This window comes from Labeo rohita, unplaced genomic scaffold (genome assembly GCF_022985175.1).
Source record: "Labeo rohita strain BAU-BD-2019 unplaced genomic scaffold, IGBB_LRoh.1.0 scaffold_790, whole genome shotgun sequence".
Taxonomy (NCBI): domain Eukaryota; kingdom Metazoa; phylum Chordata; class Actinopteri; order Cypriniformes; family Cyprinidae; genus Labeo; species Labeo rohita.
The window spans coordinates 1-20,708 of NW_026129734.1; the positions used below are offsets into that span (position 1 = coordinate 1).

At 37.0% G+C, this 20,708-nt stretch overlaps 1 protein-coding gene and 1 pseudogene across 1 annotated transcript in view; one reads left to right on the top strand and one right to left on the bottom strand.

The window, feature by feature from the left end:
* Positions 1-3,590: 3,590 nt before the first annotated feature.
* On the top strand, positions 3,591-18,995 carry LOC127161987 (scavenger receptor cysteine-rich type 1 protein M130-like; annotated as a pseudogene).
* Positions 18,996-19,166: 171 nt separating this feature from the next.
* LOC127161986 (deleted in malignant brain tumors 1 protein-like) overlaps positions 19,167-20,708 on the bottom strand; it is an 11,871-nt gene continuing 10,329 nt past the window's right edge. Inside the window, exon 14 of the mRNA XM_051104768.1 lies at positions 19,167-19,238. Coding sequence (XP_050960725.1) covers positions 19,167-19,238 — 72 coding nt within the window. The remainder of the gene's footprint in view (positions 19,239-20,708) is intronic.

Sequence of the window (20,708 nt, forward strand, 5' to 3'; positions counted from 1 at the left end):
AACTTAAACATGCAATGTCTGATCTGCACCAAACTTCACATGTTTGGTAAGAGTACTTGCCTGAAGACACCTAAAGACCAATATTCAGATATAATCATAGCGCCACCTGTTGGCAACAAGATATGTAATGTCTTACACTAGCTCAAGCATACTGTGTTCAGTCTGCACCAAACTTTATATATTTGATAAAAGTGCTGACCTGAACACATCTACATGCCAATATTCAGTTATAGACATAGCGCCACCAACTGGTAGCAGGAAGTTTGGCACATATAAATTATTTTGACATATTCCTCCTAAATTTACTATTTGAAAAGCATAGTGCCCACCTTTCAGCACCGATCGGCGGTGAGCCCGGGTGCGAGGGCCCTTTCATCGCTGCTTGCAGCTTTAATTATTATTATTATTCTTCTCCAAAATGAATCGCATTTTTGAGGGCCTAAACATGCCCGAAAACTCACCAAACTTTGCGCACGCATCAGAACTGGCGAAAATTTACGTCTGATATGGGTCTCAGAAGTGGGTGTGGTAAATTGGCTCAACAGCGCCACCTATACACTTTCAGCGGAGTGCGCCTCGAGCTACGTTTTACATACATGTATGAAAATCGGCACACACATGCAACACACCAATACCTACAAAAAAGTCTCCAGGTACGAAATCCAAATCCCAACAGGAAGTAAGTTATTTTCATTTTTCCTGGCAAATTTTGTGTCATTTTTGCCATTTCCAGGCGTCATACTTGAACAAACTCCTCCCAGAGATTTATTCGGATCAACACCAAATTTGGTCAGTCTAATCTAAAGCCCTTTGTGACGTTAAATTGCGAAGATCTAGAGTTTTCGTTGGAGGGCGTGTCCGTGGCGGCCTGTCAAATTTCGATGATTCGCCATGAAAAAGGAAGTTGTTATAACTCAGCCATACAATGTCTGATCTGCCCCAAACTTCACATGTTTGATAAGAGTCTGGTCCTGAATACATGCCCATGCTCATATTCACTTTTAATCATAGCGCCACCTACTGACAACAGGAAGTGGCATGTTGTACTCTGTAATGAACTCCTCCTAAAGATTTATTCAGATCAACACCAAATTCGGTCAGTCTACTCTAAAGGCCTTTGCAATGTTAAATTGTGAAGATCTTGAGTTTTCGTTGAAGGTCGTGTCCGTGGCGGCATGACAAAGTTTGATGTTTCGCCATGGGAATAGAATCAGTTATAACTCAGCCATACGAAGTCCGATCTGCCTCAAACTTCACATGTTCGATAAGAGTCCTGGCCTGAACACATCTAGAGGCCAATATTCAGTTATTATCATAGCGCCACCTGTTGCAAACAGGAAATGACTTATTTTACACTAACTTTTACATACAATGTCCAATTTGCACCAAACTTCACATCTTTGGTAAGAGTCCTGACCTGAAGACATCTAAAGACCAATATTCAGTTATAATCATAGCGCCACCTGTTGGCAGCAGGATATGTCATGTCTTACACTAACTCAAGCATGCCATATTCAATCTGCACCAAACTTCATATGTTTGACAAAAGTGCTGGCCTGAACACATCTACATGCCAATATTCAGTTCTAGGCATAGCGCCACCACCTGGCAGCAGGAAGTTTGGCACATCTAAATAACTTTGACATATTTTTCCTAAATTTACTATGTGAAAAGCATAGTGCCCACCATTCGCCACCGATCAGCGGTGAGCCCGGGTGCGAGGGCCCTTTCATCGCTGCTTGCAGCTTTAATTTGGCTTTGTTTTTCTACATTGGAGAGAAATACAGACATCCTCACCACCAAAGTTGCTTTCATTAATATTCTGGACAAGACTCATCAGCTAACTTCTAACATTGAGTTTAGGTTTTTATGTAATTTTACTACAGAGATTATTTGAAATGATGCTGTTTCATACTCCCTGCATTTCCTCATTTGTCTTTATTCAGGATGCTTTCAAAACAAAATTTTCATCCATACTAAAAACAGTGGAGGTTAATTTATTATTTAATTGTGCACAACTGCTCTCTCTGCTGGTAGCAAGGTGATCATTTTCATTGTCAAATATTCATCATAAATGCTAATTTGCATTAGTGTTTATTTTACAGAGGTGAGTTTATTATGTTTTCATCATATAAACATTATTAAATGTTTTGGATGCAGTTAGTTATCAGTACTTTTATCTTGTCTCTGCAGGTGTTGGGCTTTGATGCTGTAAATAAACTGGAGAGTTTCCTGTCTCCTGTAAGTCTTATAAATATCTGTGTGTGTGCATCAGTGAGGCGTCTCGATGTGTGGGGAGGAGGAGTTCATCAGCACTGACAATTTTGATATATATGGAGAAAATAAAAAAAGCGTCCTCTGATTTGTCAGTGAAGTTGTTTGATGATTTCCTCTGTTGTGTCTAATAAGGTAATAGCGAGTGTGATTGGAGGGTGTTGGGCCTCTTTCTCTCTCATTAGGAGGATGCCTGTACTTCTGTATCATCAGTGTGGAGAAGCTTGTACTGGGTGTTGAGTTAATCATGCTGAGGATGATGGGAAGATGCCTGACACTCATTTTACTGTCTTCACTTGTAATACTCATCACAGCTGGTAAGTTCACATGAAATTAAAGGATGAAGTTATTTTTAGAAATGAATTTGGGGGCAGATTGTGTTCTTTAATCACTTAAAATTAGACTGTACAATGTGTTGTTTTTGATAACATATTACATTGTCACAATATTTTGAATGTTATTCAGTATTGCTCAACAGGTGATTTTTCTCTGTATTTCTCTTTCTCATATTGTCTCGTCCATTTTATAAACATCTATAAGTTTTTTTTTTAAATGATAATATTTGTTATTTATGGAAAACAGGTCATTCATTATTATAACTTTCTTTTATTATTAAGACAAAAAAAAAATATTTCACTTACCTTGATTACACATTTGGAGACACTTGAGTATGAGCAGTGATAATGTTCTGATAGGATAAACATTGATTTGGAAGTATTACAGTCAAACATAGCTTGAGCAAGTCTTGTGAACATTTACCACAGAAAAATTAATTGCTCATTCACAATGCAGCAGAATAAAAGTTATATTATGTTATGTCAAGATCACAAGAAATTGAAATTGTGATTATGACAGAGCAAGACTAAAAAAAACTTTTATACAATCCTTATACAATTTTTCATTTTTTACAATTTTTTTTTTTTTCCTTTTTAAATTGGCTGAAGGCTCAGCTGCTAAAAATAGCTCAAAATAAATTGTTTCTCTATAAATCAATCAATCAATAAATCTGGTTTTTAGGGAGACAGTTACAAGAGAAGTGAAAGCACCAGTAATCCTTAAAATACTTTAGACATAAAAAAAAAAAAAATAACATGATTTTAGTGTAAAAAATGCCTTAATATATAGCCTTATTTTTTTTATAAGTAGTAGTGGAGTCAGCATGATTGTTTATATAAATCAGCATACTAAGAAATTGATTGAGCTCAGCTGTTGTGAAATCTGAATATTCTTTTAAATATTTAGATGTATATGCCCCATTTAACCAGTTGTCCATCTTTGTATTGTTTGTTCTCTCATTGTTATTGGTTAATATTTAGATCATAGGAATGTGAGGTTGGTTGGTGGTCACAGTCGCTGTGCTGGTAGAGTGGAGGTTCATCATAGAGGTCAGTGGGGAACAGTGTGTGATGATGACTGGGATTTGGCTGATGCTGCAGTGGTGTGTAGAGAACTGGACTGTGGAGAACCTGTAGATGCTCTGGGTGATGCTCATTTTGGACAAGGATCAGGACCAATCTGGATGAGTGCTATATGTGTTGGATCAGAGTCTACACTGAAGAACTGTAGGTCAAATGGATGGGGTAAAACCAAGATTTGTGATCATTCTACAAAAAGATGCTGGAGTCATCTGCTCAGGTGTAATAATTTTACATATTCTTATTAATATGTAATATTACAGCAAAGAACAGTACAAGTCTTGGTGACTTCATTTTGAATATGTTCTTTTTAGTTGTTTAGGAATAATAAATATATTTCATGAACGGGTGTGTTTTTCTTAAATAATTTTTAATCTTTTATTTATGGATAAAAAATTAAGATTTCTTGTTTTGATTTTGAAGGAGTGCATTTTTCTTGAAATTTACTTGTAAGTGTTCTTTCAGGTGTCAGGCTGGTTGGAGGTTCTCGCTGCTCTGGGAGGTTAGAGATACTTCATGATCAGACGTGGATGTCAGTGTGTGACGCTGCCTTTGACCAGCAGGATGCAGAGGTTGTGTGTAGAGAGCTGGACTGTGGGGCTCCTGTACAGGTGCTGGGAGCAGCTGCTTTTGACAAAGGAGACACTCAGATGTGGACACAAGAGATTCAGTGCGGAGGAAATGAATCTCAGATACACTTCTGTCCAACATCACCATCACATGAAAAAAACTGTTCTCATGACAGTCATGTTGGACTGACTTGTGCAGGTTTGATCTTTTTTTTTTTTTTTTTTTTGTAATAAACCAGAATCAAATTTAATATTCTCTAACAAAACGTCACATAGTATAATTTTCTTATTTTTGTCTTTCTTTCCTAATTTTTTACCTTTGTCCATTTGTTTCTTTAAATTTCCCCTTTTGTTTTTTGATACCCTCTCAATTTGTTATATAGGCAATGTTAGAGTGAATTTTCACTGAAGATTTGTGCATCAGTAAAATCGGGTTTTTATGACTGTGATCATACTAATGATGCAGGAGTCATCTGCTCAGGTATGTTCCCCAAACTTTTTTTTTATTTTTTTTTATTTCACTTACATTACATTGAAGAAAGTGCCTGGATATTGCTTAATTATACATTCTCTTTTTCTGAAAGAATCAAAGAAATTCATATGAATTTGGATTATGGGTGTACAATATGCATTGTTTTTAAAACTATTATTTTAACTACCACATGTCAGCTGACATTACTGTACACTACTGGTCACAATTTTGGAATGAGTTTTTTTTTTTTTTAAGTCTTATGGTAATACGGCTGCATTTATCTGATGATAAATAAAGTAAAAATGGTAATATTGTGAAATATTATTACAATTTAAAATAACTGGTTTCTGTTTTCATATATTTTGAAATGTTTAATATTTTTATGATGGCAAAGCTAAATTTTCAGAAGTCCTCAGTGTCACATGAATATCAATGTTGTAAACAGCTGTGCTGCTAAATATTTTGTGGAAATCATGATACTGGACTATTTAAAAGTCTTTTAAATCTTTAGGAAGGAAAGATTTAAAAACAAAGGAAATATATTTTTATTCAGCAAAGACGCATTAAATAGATCAAATGTGACAGTAATGTCATTTATAATGTTATTAAAGTGTTAATATTTCAAATAAATGCTGTTCTTTTGAATATGAATATATTATATATAATTTGAATATTTTGACTTTTAGACAGCTGAATTGTGGGATTGCTGTGTCTGTTGTGGGATCAGACTGGTTTGGAGAGAGAAGTGGTGAAATCTGGGCTGATGTGTTTGATTGTGACGGAAATGAAACAAAACTCTCAGAATGTTCCATCTCTTCATGAAGTCGAGCTGAATGTTCTCATAGACGAGATGTTGGTGTCATCTGCTCTGGTGAGCGGATTTTATTGAAAAATATGTTATAAATTATAAAGCAATATTTTAATGAAATGCCGCATTTTCTTCTCAGATTCCTCGCTGGCTGTTCACGATGGTCTGGTGCAGTTGTCTGGAGAGAGACAGTGTGAGGGGGAGGTGGAAGTTTTCATTCATCAGGTCTGGAGGAGAGTTCTGCTGGACTCCTGGAGTCTCACTGAATCCTCTGTGGTCTGCAGACAGCTGGGCTGTGGCTCTGTGCTGAACTTCTACGGCTCCTCTTCATCCAGTCCTGAACACAGTCATGAGTGTGTGACGGGCTTCCAGTGCTCTGGGAGTGAAGCTCATCTGGGGAACTGCAGCTCTCCACAAACTCTCAACTAGTGCTGCGTTTGACACTATAGATCATGACATACTAATAGATCGACTACAAAATTATGCAGGTATCCAAGGGCAGGCTTTAAAATGGTTTAGATCCTACCTGTCTGATCGCTACCACTTTGTTTATTTAAATGGGGAGTCATCTCAGTTATCACCAGTAAAGTATGGAGTGCCACAAGGATCTGTTCTAGGTCCTCTACTATTTTCAATATACATGCTGCCCCTTGGTAATATTATTAGAAAACACGGGATTAGTTTCCATTGTTATGCTGATGATACTCAACTATATATCTCAACAAGACCAGATGAAACTTCTGAATTATCAAAGTTAACAGAGTGCGTTAAAAATGTAAAAGATTGGATGACCAACAATTTTCTGCTATTAAATTCAGATAAGACAGAGATATTACTTATTGGACCTAAAAACAATACACAGAATCTTTTGACTTACAATTTACAACTAGACGGATGTACTGTTACTGTTACTTCCACTACAGTCAAAAGCCTGGGTGTTATATTAGACAGCAACTTGTCTTTTGAAAATCATATTTCTCATGTTACAAAAACAGCATTCTTCCATCTTAGAAACATTGCCAAGCTGCGAAACATGTTACCTGTTTCTGATGCAGAAAAGCTAGTTCACGCATTCATGACCTCTAGACTGGACTATTGTAATGCACTATTAGGTGGTTGTCCTGCATCTTCAATAAACAAGCTACAGATAGTCCAAAATGCAGCTGCTAGAGTCCTTACCAGGTCAAGAAAATATGATCATATTACCCCAATTTTAAAGTCTCTGCACTGGCTGCCTATTAGGTTCCGCATCAGCTACAAAATAGCACTTCTTACCTATAAGGCACTTAACGGTTTAGCTCCTGCGTACCTAACTAGTCTTCTACCACGATTACAATCCATCACGCTCCCTAAGGTCACAAAACTCTGGACTGTTGGTAGTACCTAGGATAGCAAAGTCCACTAAAGGAGGTAGAGCTTTTTCACATTTGGCACCCAAACTCTGGAACAGCCTTCCTGATAACATTTCGGGGTTCAGACACACTCTCTCTATTTAAATCTAGATTAAAGACACATCTTTTAGCCAAGCATTCAAATAATGCATCTCATAAACTTTTTCTGCAGCTATATCTGATCAAATGTTCATTTTAATCTTTTAGCTCTGGTTTAACAAACCTTCCTTTTCTTAGTTTGAACAGCAGCTACGCTAATTATGTTCCTATTTGTTCTCTGTTTTTGCCATGGGATTGGTCAATCACCTGCCTTGGTGAGAACAACAACATCTGGGCAGATTCTTCAGTTGTTCGTGATCAATAATGTGTTTTTCTTTCTCTAAATATCAGGTCGTGGGTCCATCAGGCTGGTGGGTTCTGGGGGAGACTGTGCAGGGAGGCTGGAGGTTTTTCACAGCGGCTCATGGGGGACAGTGTGTGATGACTCCTGGGATATTAAAGATGCCCATGTGGTGTGCAGACAGCTGCAGTGTGGAGTGGCCCTCAGTAACCAGCAGGTACCAGCCTGGTTTGGTCCTGGTTCTGGACCCATATGGCTGGATGAGGTGGAGTGTGAGGGGAATGAGACGTCCCTGTGGAGCTGCTCTTCTCCAGGCTGGGGAAAACATGACTGTCAACACAAGGAGGATGTAGGAGTTGTGTGCTCAGGTAAACATGCTGCTATTTTTTTTTTTTTTTTTTTTTTTTTTACATGAAAATTAAACATAAGGTTTTAAGGTTTTATAAAATTTCAACAACTTACTGTGCCCATAATGTTTGCATTTTTCAATTTTTTTTTTATTTTATTTTTTTTTTTTTTTTAATCATCTAGAGTTTAAAGAGATCAGGTTAACTGAGGGCTGTGAAGGGAATGTGGAGGTTTTCTACAATGGATCCTGGGGTAATGTGTGCTGGAACCAGATGGACAGAGACACAGTGAGTCTGATCTGTCAAGAGCTGAACTGTGGAAGATCTGGTGTTTTGTCTGGTTCTACACCAAGAGTGGAATCAGCTCCTAACTGGCTGGATGAAGTAACATGTCGACCACATGATTCAAACCTGTGGCAGTGTCCATCTTCACCCTGGGGACAGAATGACTGTGGTGAAGAAGAAGTGGCCAAAATCATCTGCTCAGGTAGAATGGATGCGTTTTCTGTCACTAAACAGTACAAGATTAATCATTTAAAAACACACATGCTTTGAGAAGATGCATGGAATACATATAATATTTAATTAACTTTTGATTACAGAACAGGGGAGTGATGAGTCTCCTCGAAGCTATCTGACATGCTCCACATCTCCCCACCACAGACAGTGTTCAGGTATGCTTATTTAATTGAAACAAACATAAAAATCATGAATGCTGTATGCAGTGTAAGGTAATGTGTGTGTTTTAGATCATCTTCCTCTCAGACTGAGTGGAGGGGAGGGCCGGTGCTCTGGGAGGCTGGAGGTGTATCATAACGCTGTGTGGGGCTCAGTCTGTGATGATCAGTGGGACATCAGTGATGCTCAGGTGGTCTGCAGGCAGCTGGGTTGTGGAGCAGCACTGAGGGCTGATGGGAATTCAGTCTTTGGTGCTGGTGAAGGTGTTGTGTGGCTGAACAAAGTCGAGTGCAGAGGGAATGAGATTCACCTGTGGGACTGTCCTCTCTCCCTGAAAAACCACACTGACTGCTCCCACAAAGAGCACGCTGGACTCACCTGTGCAGGTCACAGCAAACACTGAGGAATATTATTAATTTTTTTATCATATTCAAGATTTGTGTATATTTAAATCAATCAATCTTCATTTTTTTTGCCAGTTTTGCCAGATTTGTCAGTGTCCACTACTCCTGCCACAACAACATCAGCTTCTCCTCCAGTTTCTCCTCCAGTGCGCTCAACATCAGTCACTCCTTCACAAACTCCTCCAGCAGTGTCTCTCTCTGTCCCCCAGTGCTTGTGATTGTACTGGTAGTTGTGCTCTTACTGCTCTTAGTGCCACTGCTTATACTGATTCAGCAGAACAGAGTGATGAGGAGAGGTAGGAGAGATCCAGAGACTGTCATATTGTGTCTTATTCAGTGTGTGATCAGTCATGTGTTGTGAACTGACAGCAGGTTTGTCTGTCTACACTCACAGCTCTCTCTAAGAGGAGACACAGGATGACGACTGAGGCCGTTTATGAGGAGATTCAGCACAAGCCCACTAATAGACACAGTCTCTTCACTCAGAGAGGTGAGTAAATGTCATAGATTTGTGGAAATCAACAGAATAATCACTTGATTGAGAGGAATGAGTGGATTAAATCACATTGAATCATTTATGGGACCTTGTGTGCTGTTAGAAATAATGTAGGGTTAGTGTTGAATGATCAAAAGGAAGTGGGGGTTTTGGCTGATTTGTTGATTGTGAACATGTCTGATGGTTCTAATCCTCCATAACAGGAAGTCTTCTTTCAACAGAGCAGCATTCTGGGTATGAAGATGCTGATAAGCTTCTTTCAGGTTAGAGAGCTCATATATCATCATATACTGTAGCATCACATATCATATAGCAATGTTATCTGCTATGTACATAGAGATGCAGATGTTAATGTAAACATTACCTTTCCAAGTTGTCCTAGCAGATATTAAAACTTATACATATCATATCTTTTTTTAAAGCTAAATCTGCTGTAGTAGTTACACCTGACTACTATAATGATGGCACCACCACTAAAGGCCCAACAGGTCAGTGACTTTAACTGATCACAGGATTTAACTTATATAACTAAAGTGATAGTACCCCAAAAATGAAGATTCTGTCATTTACTCAAGTTTTTTCTTCTGCTGAACACAAAAGAAAATATTCTGAAGAATGTTGTTGGTAACCAAACAGTTTTTGGTCCCAAAAAATTTCATTTTTGGTTAACCCCTTTAATTAAATAACATACTGGAATTGTGAATAATAAAATTAGTTTTTTTTTATTCTGTATTGCTTTTAACACATTTAGAAGAGCAACAAGTCTTACCAGAGAATTATGATGATGTAATCACTGCTGGATTGACACATCATGCAACAGGTTTATTTCTTACATTTTTTGTGCAGGTTTTAACACTATTTACAGTATGTGCATTTTTATTATACACATGGTTTAAAAAACAAGATTTTATACATTAATAGATGCATTTTATTTATTGTTATAGATGACTTATCAGGAAACTATGATGATGTTGTCATTGTACAACAGTTATCCAATGATAAAACAGGTGAGGGTTTCAAATTACTGCCTAATAAGAAATTTTTTTTTCTTTGCTCATTTCTTGTTTGTCTTTTAGTTGTAGTGGTATATAAAGTTTGTTGACTATTTGTTCATGTAATTAATAATAGATACATTTATAGCAGAGGGTGTTCAGGAGGAGTATGATGATGTGAAGAATGTCAGAGAATATATGAGTGACATGTTTGGTATGTTATTGCAACTTTTTTTTTTTTTTTTTTTTTTTTTTCCTTTCACTGAATAATTTTCATTTAGTCTTTAGCTCTATATTTTTAATTTCTGTGGTCATGGTAGCTCATTTAACTTGATGGCAAATATTCATGTTCATTCTTATACTTTTTAAAGCCTGTGTTGGTACATTCATTTGTTTTGTTTTCCTATAACAGACTATGATGATGTGGAGGAGGATTCAGGGAAACAGGGAGGAACTGTGTAAAACACAAACACCTGCTGGGTCAAAACCTTTTACAGATTTTAAATGGTCTACAGAGTTTAAGTGGCTCTATATACTGTATGTTTTAGCTGCAAACCACCAATGTCTTGCAACATTTTATATTGAAATCTCTTCTTGAGAGAAAAAAAAGTGCAGTTTTTGCAATCACACTGCATTGACCCATTTCTAATTTGCATCCTTAGAAATGTGAGAAAAAAAAAAAAAAAAAACTATATTTCTAACATTCATCGAGTTTGTATGTAATTTTGTTATGACGTCAGATTCTTTATTTTTAAGCCAACTTATAAAAATATCATTTTTTTTAAATGTAGACCCACTGGTGGTGGACTTTTTTTATTATGCGTAAAGTTGTTTGAATTTACTTTAAGATATATGTTTACATGTTGTTTTTTTAATTGTTTTTGTACACAAAAAGCAGAAGTTCAATATAATTCTGTAAAATAATGTGCTTTATTGTTCACATGTTCACATGTCCTTTGCAATGTCTCACTTTCTTTGCTTATTAAAAACACTGCTCCTCAAGCTTGGGTGGTTGTCATTGTTTATTGGTGTTTGTTTCTCTTCTTCTCTTCTATGCTGTATCTTTGACAGCTGGGTAACTTTGTCAGAGCTTTAACTTTTGTGACTTTCATCAGGGATTTGTCTATGTAAAGTAGAGGAGGAGTCCTGTTCATCAGTCACATTCTCTTGATAATACTGTACATATAGACAACTGAAAATATCTTGGCTGATTTGTCACTAAAGCTGTCCTTTTGAGGTTTAACCCTAAACGTGATTGGTGGTTGTCAGAACTGTCTCTAAAGGGAAATTCAGCACAGGCCTACTAACAGACACAATCTCTTCTTTCAGAGGGGTGAGTAAGTGTCACAGTGTCTGATTTGTCATGATCGACAGGTTGAGCACATACCACCGGTTTCACAGACAAGGCCTAAGACTAGTCCCAGACTAAAATGCATGCTTGAGCTGTCTGAACTAAAAATATCTTGCTCTGACATATCTTAAAATATGTCAGTGCCATTTTTCTGTCTCAAGATGCACACCTCTAATACTTTCTTCAAAGGCATTTTTATAAAATCTGCTTAAATATCTTAATTTAACTAAGGCCTAGTCCTGGCTTAAGCTAAGCACTGTCTGTGATACCAGGGCTTAATGTTTTTATCTTAAGCCTTATTCATTTATGATTATTAGAGAATGAACAAATGCAAATGCATAAGGCTAAATGTAAAAATGGTTCTCTTAATTTATTATCCATAAATCAACCGATCCCATCGGTCTCCAATAGCCATTAATCTATTATGAAACACTATTATGTTGCTTGGTTTCATTTTCAAAACATTTTACCACAATAAAAATGTCTGTTTGACCTGAACTGAATTATAATAAATAACTGAAGAATTTATTTTCCAGTAAGTTCAACAATGCAATCACCTCATATCACAAGCACAAGACGCTTAGCATATCGTTTCTTGTTTCTGTTTTGCTGCCGTCTTGTGGGTGAGTAACGCATTGCCACATTCAACGCAAATGGCCATGGCTACTAATTTTTGTGTGCCTTAGTTGTTGCTAGTGAATTAAATAAAATAGATGAATTGATTAATTTAAAACTGATTTGTGATCTGGTGTGTGATTTCTGTTTTTCTAACTAAATATTATTAAATTAATTGGACAATCAATAAAACCATATATTAAAAATTTAATCACCAACAAAAAAAAAAAAAAAAAAAAAAAAAAAATAGGTAAAATTGATAACAGGGTCGTGAATTTAGCTTTTCTTTGAGACCAAAATTATTAATGAAAATAATTAATACAATTAAAATTATTAACTATTAATAAAATTGTATTTTCCAGTAATTTAAAATATATATTTGACAAAAATATCAGCAAATATACAATTAAATATATTTTTGCATGTGTTATAATGCTTGAAGTGAGCAGTTATCAGTCTCTGTATCTCAGCAGGTGCTGATGCTGTAAATATCCTTGAGTGCTTCCTCTCTCTGAAATCTTTAATGTTTTTTGTAAGATGTGTTGCTATTTTTTGCCTCTGGCAGGTGTGTGTGTGCATCCTCACTGAAGAGTCTCTATATAGTGGAGGAGGAGTCTTTTTCAGCGCTGACGTTCTTTTTATATATATGGTGAGAATCAGAAATGCCTCTTCTGATTTGTCAGTGAAGTTGTTTGATGATTTCCTCTGTTCTGTCTAATAAGGTAATGATGAGTGTGATTGGAAAGTTTTCGGGCTCTTCTCTTAAGGGGGCTCTTTAGAGGCGAAACTTCTGAGCTGATGAAATATTGTGTGTGTCGTGCATGAAGGAGATGATGAGGAGTCTGAAGTTGATGTTTCTGCTAAAATTAATCACTGCTGGTAGGTTTATAATTTTAACTGAGAAGGAAAACCATCTTAATTCAATTGCTTTTCTGCCATTTCCTGCAGCTGACTGATGTCTAATTGCTATGTATTATTTATATTTTGTGCATTTATTAAATTATTTCTTAAAGCTTTATTTTCTTTTCCCTCTGTCATTCTGTTCTAATTTCCATTTTTTTTTTCCTTCTTTCTCTCAGTCTGTCATGCATCTGTTGCACAAAAAGACAGTGTGAATGTGAGGTTAGTCGGTGGTGACAGTCCCTGTGCTGGTAGAGTGGAGGTTCATCATAGAGGTCAGTGGGGAACAGTGTGTGATGTCGGTTGGGATTTGGCTGATGCTGCAGTGGTGTGTAGAGAACTGGACTGTGGAGAACCTGTAGATGCTCTGAGTGATGCTCATTTTGGACAAGGATCAGGACCAATCTGGATGAGTTATGTTGTGTGCACTGGATCAGAGTCCACACTGAAGAACTGCGGGTCAGCGGGTTGGGGTAAAAGCAGTTGTGATCATTCTAAAGATGCTGGAGTCATCTGCTCAGGTAAACTGCTCTATTCTTTACCATAATAATACATCACCAAAAATTGTCCCCCACCAACTCCAAAAGTTTTGGGTCAGTAGGGAAAAAAAAAAAAGTTTTTGAAAGAAGAGTCTTGTGTATTTATTTTATTTATTTGATCAAAATACAGTAAAAACGTTAATTCTGTAAATTATTACAATTTAGAATAACTTTTTCGTTTTAAAATAATTTGTAATGCCATTTATTCTTGTATTTGCAACAGAGGGTAACACGGGAGTGGATTTTCAAACCTCTCCCGTCCCACTCCCAAATCCTAAAATCCCATCACATCCCAATCCCACGAAAAAACTGAAAGAAAATCCCGTCCCGTCCCAATCCTGGAAGAATGACTCCCATTCCCTCCCACTCCCGTATTATGTTTTTTTAATGGAATCTGCCAGTTACAGTAAAGAATACAGTATAGATCACAGTATGCCCGAAACTTTTTTTTTTACATTAGTTGAATAAAAATGAAAAATGTAGGATTTTTTTTTTTATTATTATTATTATTGAACCGAAAGCCATTGCATCGCACACATTAAATTTCTTGTAAATCATTCATGCAAACGTTTCCTATTTTAATTGGTCCATTTGAAAGTAGACATTTCACTCTATAGATATATTTTTCTTGTCTCTAAAGCAAGTGTACACGGAGTTTCGAAGTGACGCGCTCAAGTTCACAGAGACAGACGACAGAAAGCGCGTCCTTTTTGCTTTAATTAGTTTACAAAAGCGCAACGTTTCCTTGTTTTTCTGAGTGCACACAAATAAACGTTGAGTCTTTACAGATTAGAAAGATGCCTATCACTCTTATCTGTATGACCAAAAATGACGGCATTTTAAGAGCAAGTGACCGCACCGGCGCCTCTGTCATGCAGTACCGCGCTACTATTCGGCTTCCACACTCGCACTGACACTTCAATAGCGCACATTTTTCTAGGTTTTTCTACATTTTTCTACATACGTCTTTCAGATGAAAAGCCATATGGTCGATGAATGATAGGTGAGGGTTTGGATGTCCTGCTGTATTACCAGTCGTTAACGATTTGTCCGTCATGAACTCACTTGCTTAACCAGTCACACCAAAGCATACAGAAGGAGAGAATAAAGAGACAGGTCAACTAGAATTAAGTTCAAAATTACAATATATCGTTTATAGTTTATTTATATAAAAGGTATATTTGTGTATAAAGTTGGGTTTCATAGCGTTACGATTCCCGGTCCCGCCCACTCCCGCTGACATTTTTTCCTATCCCGTCCCAATCCCGTGATTATTAGTGATTTTGTTTCCCATCCCGCGGGATTCCCGAAAAAATGTCAGCCTCTAATTTGCAAAGCTGCAGTTTTCGGTAACGCGTTCCTTAAGAAACATTACGGTTAAAAACAGTTGTGCTGCAGTGTGTAAATATGAAGATAAATATCTTTTACTGTTATTTTTGATCAATTTGCCATATCTTGACTGAATACAAGTATTACTTTTATTACACCCCAAACTTTTGAATAGTATAAACATTAACATACCCTTGAACAGTGTGTGATGATAACTGGGATTTGGCTGATGCTGCAGTGGTGTGTAGAGAACTGGACTGTGGAGAACCTGTAGATGCTCTGACTGATGCTCATTTTGGACAAGGATCAGGACAAATCTGGATGAGTGCTTTTTGTTATGGAATGGAATCTACATTGAAGAACTGTGAATCAGCAGGATGGGGTATACACGCATGTAGTCATAATGGTGATGCTGGAGTCATCTGCTCAGGTGAATGAGATATTATACTGTTTACTGTGATACTGTAAATGTCATAAATGACATTAGATTTAAAGTTTTTTCTAATTTTCTGTGAGGTTCATGTTGTAACTTCATGTATGTTACACTTACACTCTGAATAACTGATTTATTTCTTTTGTACCATTTATTAAATGTAATATGAACAGATCATAAACATTCCAGACTTGTTGATGGACCTCACCTGTGCTCTGGAAGATTAGAGGTGATTCATGCAAATACCTGGAATACAGTGTGTGACGCTGCCTTTGACCAGCAGGATGCAGAGGTTGTGTGTAGAGAGCTGGACTGTGGGGCTCCTGTACAGGTGCTGGGAGCAGCTGCTTTTGGCAAAGGAGACACTCAGATGTGGACACAAGAGATTCAGTGTAGAGGAAATGAATCTTATATTTCTTTCTGTCCAGCATCATCTTCTCTCAAACACAACTGTACCCATGAAAATGTCATTGGGTTGTTATGTTCTGGTAATGAAGCTGTAGTTTTCACTTTAGTGTAATAATCACAAAGTTCTTATCTTTTTTTATTTGATAAGCATTGTTCTTTGTTCAGGTTACACGGATCTCAGACTGGTAAACGGACCAGACTCTTGTTCTGGAAGAGTGGAGCTTCAGTTCCTCAGTAAATGGGGCACAGTGTGTGATGCATGCTGGGATATGAGAGCTGCCAGTGTCCTCTGTAGACAGCTGAATTGTGGGATTGCTGTGTCTGTTGTGGGATCAGACTGGTTTGGAGAAGGAAGTGGTGAAATCTGGTCTGACGTGTTTGATTGTGACGGGAATGAAACAAAACTCTCAGAATGTTCCATCTCTTCATGGAGTCGAGCTGAATGTTCTCATAGACAAGATGCTGGAGTCATCTGCGCTAGTGAGATTATTTTATTGAAAAATATGTTATAAATTATCATGCAATATTTTAATAAAATGCCATATTTTCTCCTCAGATTCCTCTCTGGCTCTTCATGATGGTCTGGTGCGGTTGTCTGGAGAGAGACAGTGTGAGGGGGAGGTGGAAGTTTTCATCCATCAGGTCTGGAGGAGAGTTCTGCTGGACTCCTGGAGTCTCACTGAATCCTCTGTGGTCTGCAGACAGCTGGGCTGTGGCTCTGTGCTGAACTTCTACGGCTCCTCTTCATCCAGTCCTGAACACAGTCATGAGTGTGTGACGGGCTTCCAGTGCTCTGGGAGTGAAGCTCATCTGGGGAACTGCAGCTCTCCACAAACTCTCAACTGCAGCTCCACACAACAGCTGTCAATCACCTGCCTTGGTGAGAAGAACAACATCTGGGCAGATTCTTCAGTTTTCTTGATTGATAATGTGTTTTTCTTTCTTTGAATGTCAGGTCATGGGTCCATCAGGCTGGTGGGTTCTGGGGGAGACTGTGCAGGGAGGCTGGAGGTTTTTCACAGCGGCTCATGGGGGACAGTGTGTGATGACTCCTGGGATATTAAAGATGCCCATGTGGTGTGCAGACAGCTGCAGTGTGGAGTGGCCCTCAGTAACCAGCAGGTACCAGCCTGGTTTGGTCCTGGTTCTGGACCCATATGGCTGGATGAGGTGAAGTGTGATGGGAATGAGACGTCCCTGTGGAGCTGCTCTTCTCCAGGCTGGGGAAAACATGACTGTAATCACAAGGAGGATGTAGGAGTCGTGTGTTCAGGTATGGGGTAAACAATTTAATTTTCAATAACATATCTATGTAATTAAATATCCACTGTGCATTATATGTGCATTATACATTACCAGGCAGGCTGGATAAAAGTTAAGGTTGATTCTCTTTTTCCATCTAGAGTTTAAAGAGATCAGGTTAACTGAGGGCTGTGAAGGGAATGTGGAGGTTTTCTACAATGGATCCTGGGGTAATGTGTGCTGGAACCAGATGGACAGAAACACAGTGAGTCTGATCTGTCAAGAGCTGAATTGTGAAAGATCTGGTAATGTTTTCAGTTCTGTACAAAGACTGGAATCAGCTCCTAACTGGCTGGATAAACTAAAATGTCGACCACATGATTCAAGTCTGTGGCAGTGTTCATCTTCACCATGGGGACAGAATGACTGTAATAAAGATGAAGTAGCCAAAATTACCTGCTCAGGTAAAACCTATGCAATTTCTATCACTAAAATGCAATATTGATCTTATGAGTACATGAATTGTGTATATATAATATAATATTGAACTTGTGATTACAGAACAGAAGAGTCATGAATCTTTTCGAAGATATTTATCATGCTCCACATCTCCAGTCCAAAGACAGTGTTCAAGTAAGGTTATTACAAGTAGAAGAACATAAAAATCATAACAGCCATATGAAATGTATGTGTGTAATTTTGTTGTGGAGGATGTAATCCACATACACACAAGTGCACAAAGCTTATGACAAAAATGTCTGCAATTTGGCCTATATAATTGGATATTCCATAGATGTAACAGTTTTTATACTGTACAAAATGTATTTTCTATCTACTTACTTGATTAATCCTACCTCTCAACCTACCGTGTGTTTGTGTCTGTGTGTGTGTGTGTGTGTGTGTGTGTATTAGGCTATTTGGTTTATGGTGACATTGCATTAACATTTGTGTCACTTTATATTATATACCAGACTATACAGACCATTCTATATTGTGTGTGTCTTTTAGAGCACATTCCTCTCAGACTGAGTGGAGGGGAGGGCCGGTGCTCTGGGAGGCTGGAGGTGTATCATAACGCTGTGTGGGGCTCAGTCTGTGATGATCAATGGGACATCAGTGATGCTCAGGTGGTCTGCAGGCAGCTGGGTTGTGGAGCAGCACTGAGGGCTGATGGGAATTCAGTCTTTGGTGCTGGTGAAAGTGTTGTGTGGATGAACAAGGTTGAGTGCAGAGGGAATGAGATTCACCTGTGGGACTGTCCTCTCTCCCTGAAAAACCACACTGACTGCTCCCACAAAAAGCACGCTGGACTCACCTGGGCAGGTCACAGCAAAAGTTTCATTTTTGGTAACACTTTATAATAACGTTCAGCTGTAAGTAATTTGTAAGCAATTAGTTAATGATGAAATAATAATTTACAAAACGTTTATAAAAGATTCCTAAGTGATATGCTAACAATTTGTGTATGTTTTGTTAATTCATTTACAAGTAATTTACAAGTAATTAGTTAATAGTTAACTAATCATTTACAAAACATGACTATGCATTTACAAACGATTATTAAGTGATATGTTACTATTTTTATCTATGCTTTGTAGATTAAGTTATAAATCATTTACAAGTGATTAGATAATGATGAACTAATAATTTACAAAACATCACTATACATTCACAAATGATTAAGTAATATGCTAATGATTTACGAATCTGTCGTAAAAATATCTTCAAAAAAATAGAATATCATGAAATAATCAAACAGATCCTTAGTCAATGGTTAATAAGTTAATAGTTCATATATTATTAATCAATTATAAATAATTAATGTCAATCATTGAAATGTTTACCCTCCATTGAAGATCACATCATGAATAAATAATTTACAAATCTTTCTGCATCCCCTAATCTAAAGTGTAAACAATTCATCTGTTGTAAATGTTTTACTGATCATTTGTAGATCTTTCCCCCCAGTGTGTATACCCACACAACCTGTAACCGGCAGGTTTGTAAAACATTTACAACTGATGAATAGTTTAGATTAGGGGATGCAGAAAGATTTGTAAATTATTTATTCATGTTTACACACAACAGGTTTTGAATATTTGTTGTGTACTGCAATGTAAGGGCAGACTGGTGAGGGTAAAGATGGTAAACACATGGAGAATTTTAGCGCTGTGCACCTGATGTGATCTTCAGTAGAGGGTAAAACTGGTTCACATTATCATTAGATCCCACACACTGCACACAGAACACAAGTCTGTGCTGATGAGAGAAAGGGTTTACATGTTTTTTTCACTTAACAGCAAATCATTTATTATTATTTAAAAACAGAAAATAGTTTTAGAATAATTGCATTTTTGTGCTTTTCAACATATCACTTATTAATCATTTATAAACACATAGTCATGTTTTGTAAATGATTAGTTCATCATTAACTAATTACTTGTAAATTAACTTGTAATTGACTTGTAAATGAATTAACAAAACATACACAAATTGTTAGCATATCACTTATTAATCATTTGTCAATGTTTTGTAAATGATTATTTCATCATTAACTAATTACTTATAAATGACTTACAACTGAACCTTATTATAAAGTGTTACCCATTTTTTTTTTTTTTTTTTTTTTTTTTTTTTTTTGACCTATTATAGCCAAAAGTGTTTACAGAGGGAGTTTTGGGTAGGCTTTTTTATTTTTATCACTCCATAATTCAAAAAATACTTAGAAAATAATTTTCACAATTTTGAGAGGAATAAAAGGCTGTATATAAGCAAGTAAATTATATATGAACAAATCTCTCTGTAAAAACCTTCAGGATATAGACAAGAATACAGATGTAAAGTTTGGTGTGTGTAAGTGGTACTGAAGTAGAGATTTATGGCTCAGTGTAGAAGAAACACTCATTTTGAGAAAGCAGCCTTTAAAAATGTTTTGTGATTAAAATCCATTGACACAAATAGATAACGTGATATAAAAGAAACACTTAACAGTGTCTTTTGGCTGTTTTTACTTTATGAAAACACTGTATGAAAAACCAAAAAATCCAAAATCTCAAACTTTGACAGATGCATGGAAAAAACTGTTTTTGCCTGCAGTGTTGCATCAATCATTTTGCATGAGTGTTAATGTCTCTTTTCACAGATTTTCCAGATTTGTTAGTGTCCACTACTCCTGCCACATCAACATCAGCTTCTCCTCCACAAACTCCTCCAGCAGCGTCTCTCTGCATCCTTCCAGTACTTGTGATTGTGCTGGTAGTTGTGCTTTTTCTGCTCTTAGTGCCACTGCTTATATTGATTCAGCAGAACAGAGTGTACCAGACCGTGAGACAGGTGCTGATGCTCTTACTTAAGTTGTATTTCTCTGTCTGTAATTCTGCAGTGTGCATAGTAATATATACAGTACATTCAGTTTTGTTTTAAGTGTCACAGCATTGATTTCATGTTAAATTTGTAGACCACACACCAGAGGGATATTATGATGTCATTGCCAGTGGACAAAACTATGATACTGGAAAAGGTGATTTTATTTTGATATAATTTCTTTAAGGTGAAGGCCACCTCAGATATAATAAAATGCTGTTTTATGAGCTTATTGTTATATTTAAGAGCCTATAATGTTGTGTGTGTGTCTGTGTGTGTAGGGGACACAACAAAGGATTATGATGATGTCATCATTAATGGACAGTGCTCTCACAGTGTAAC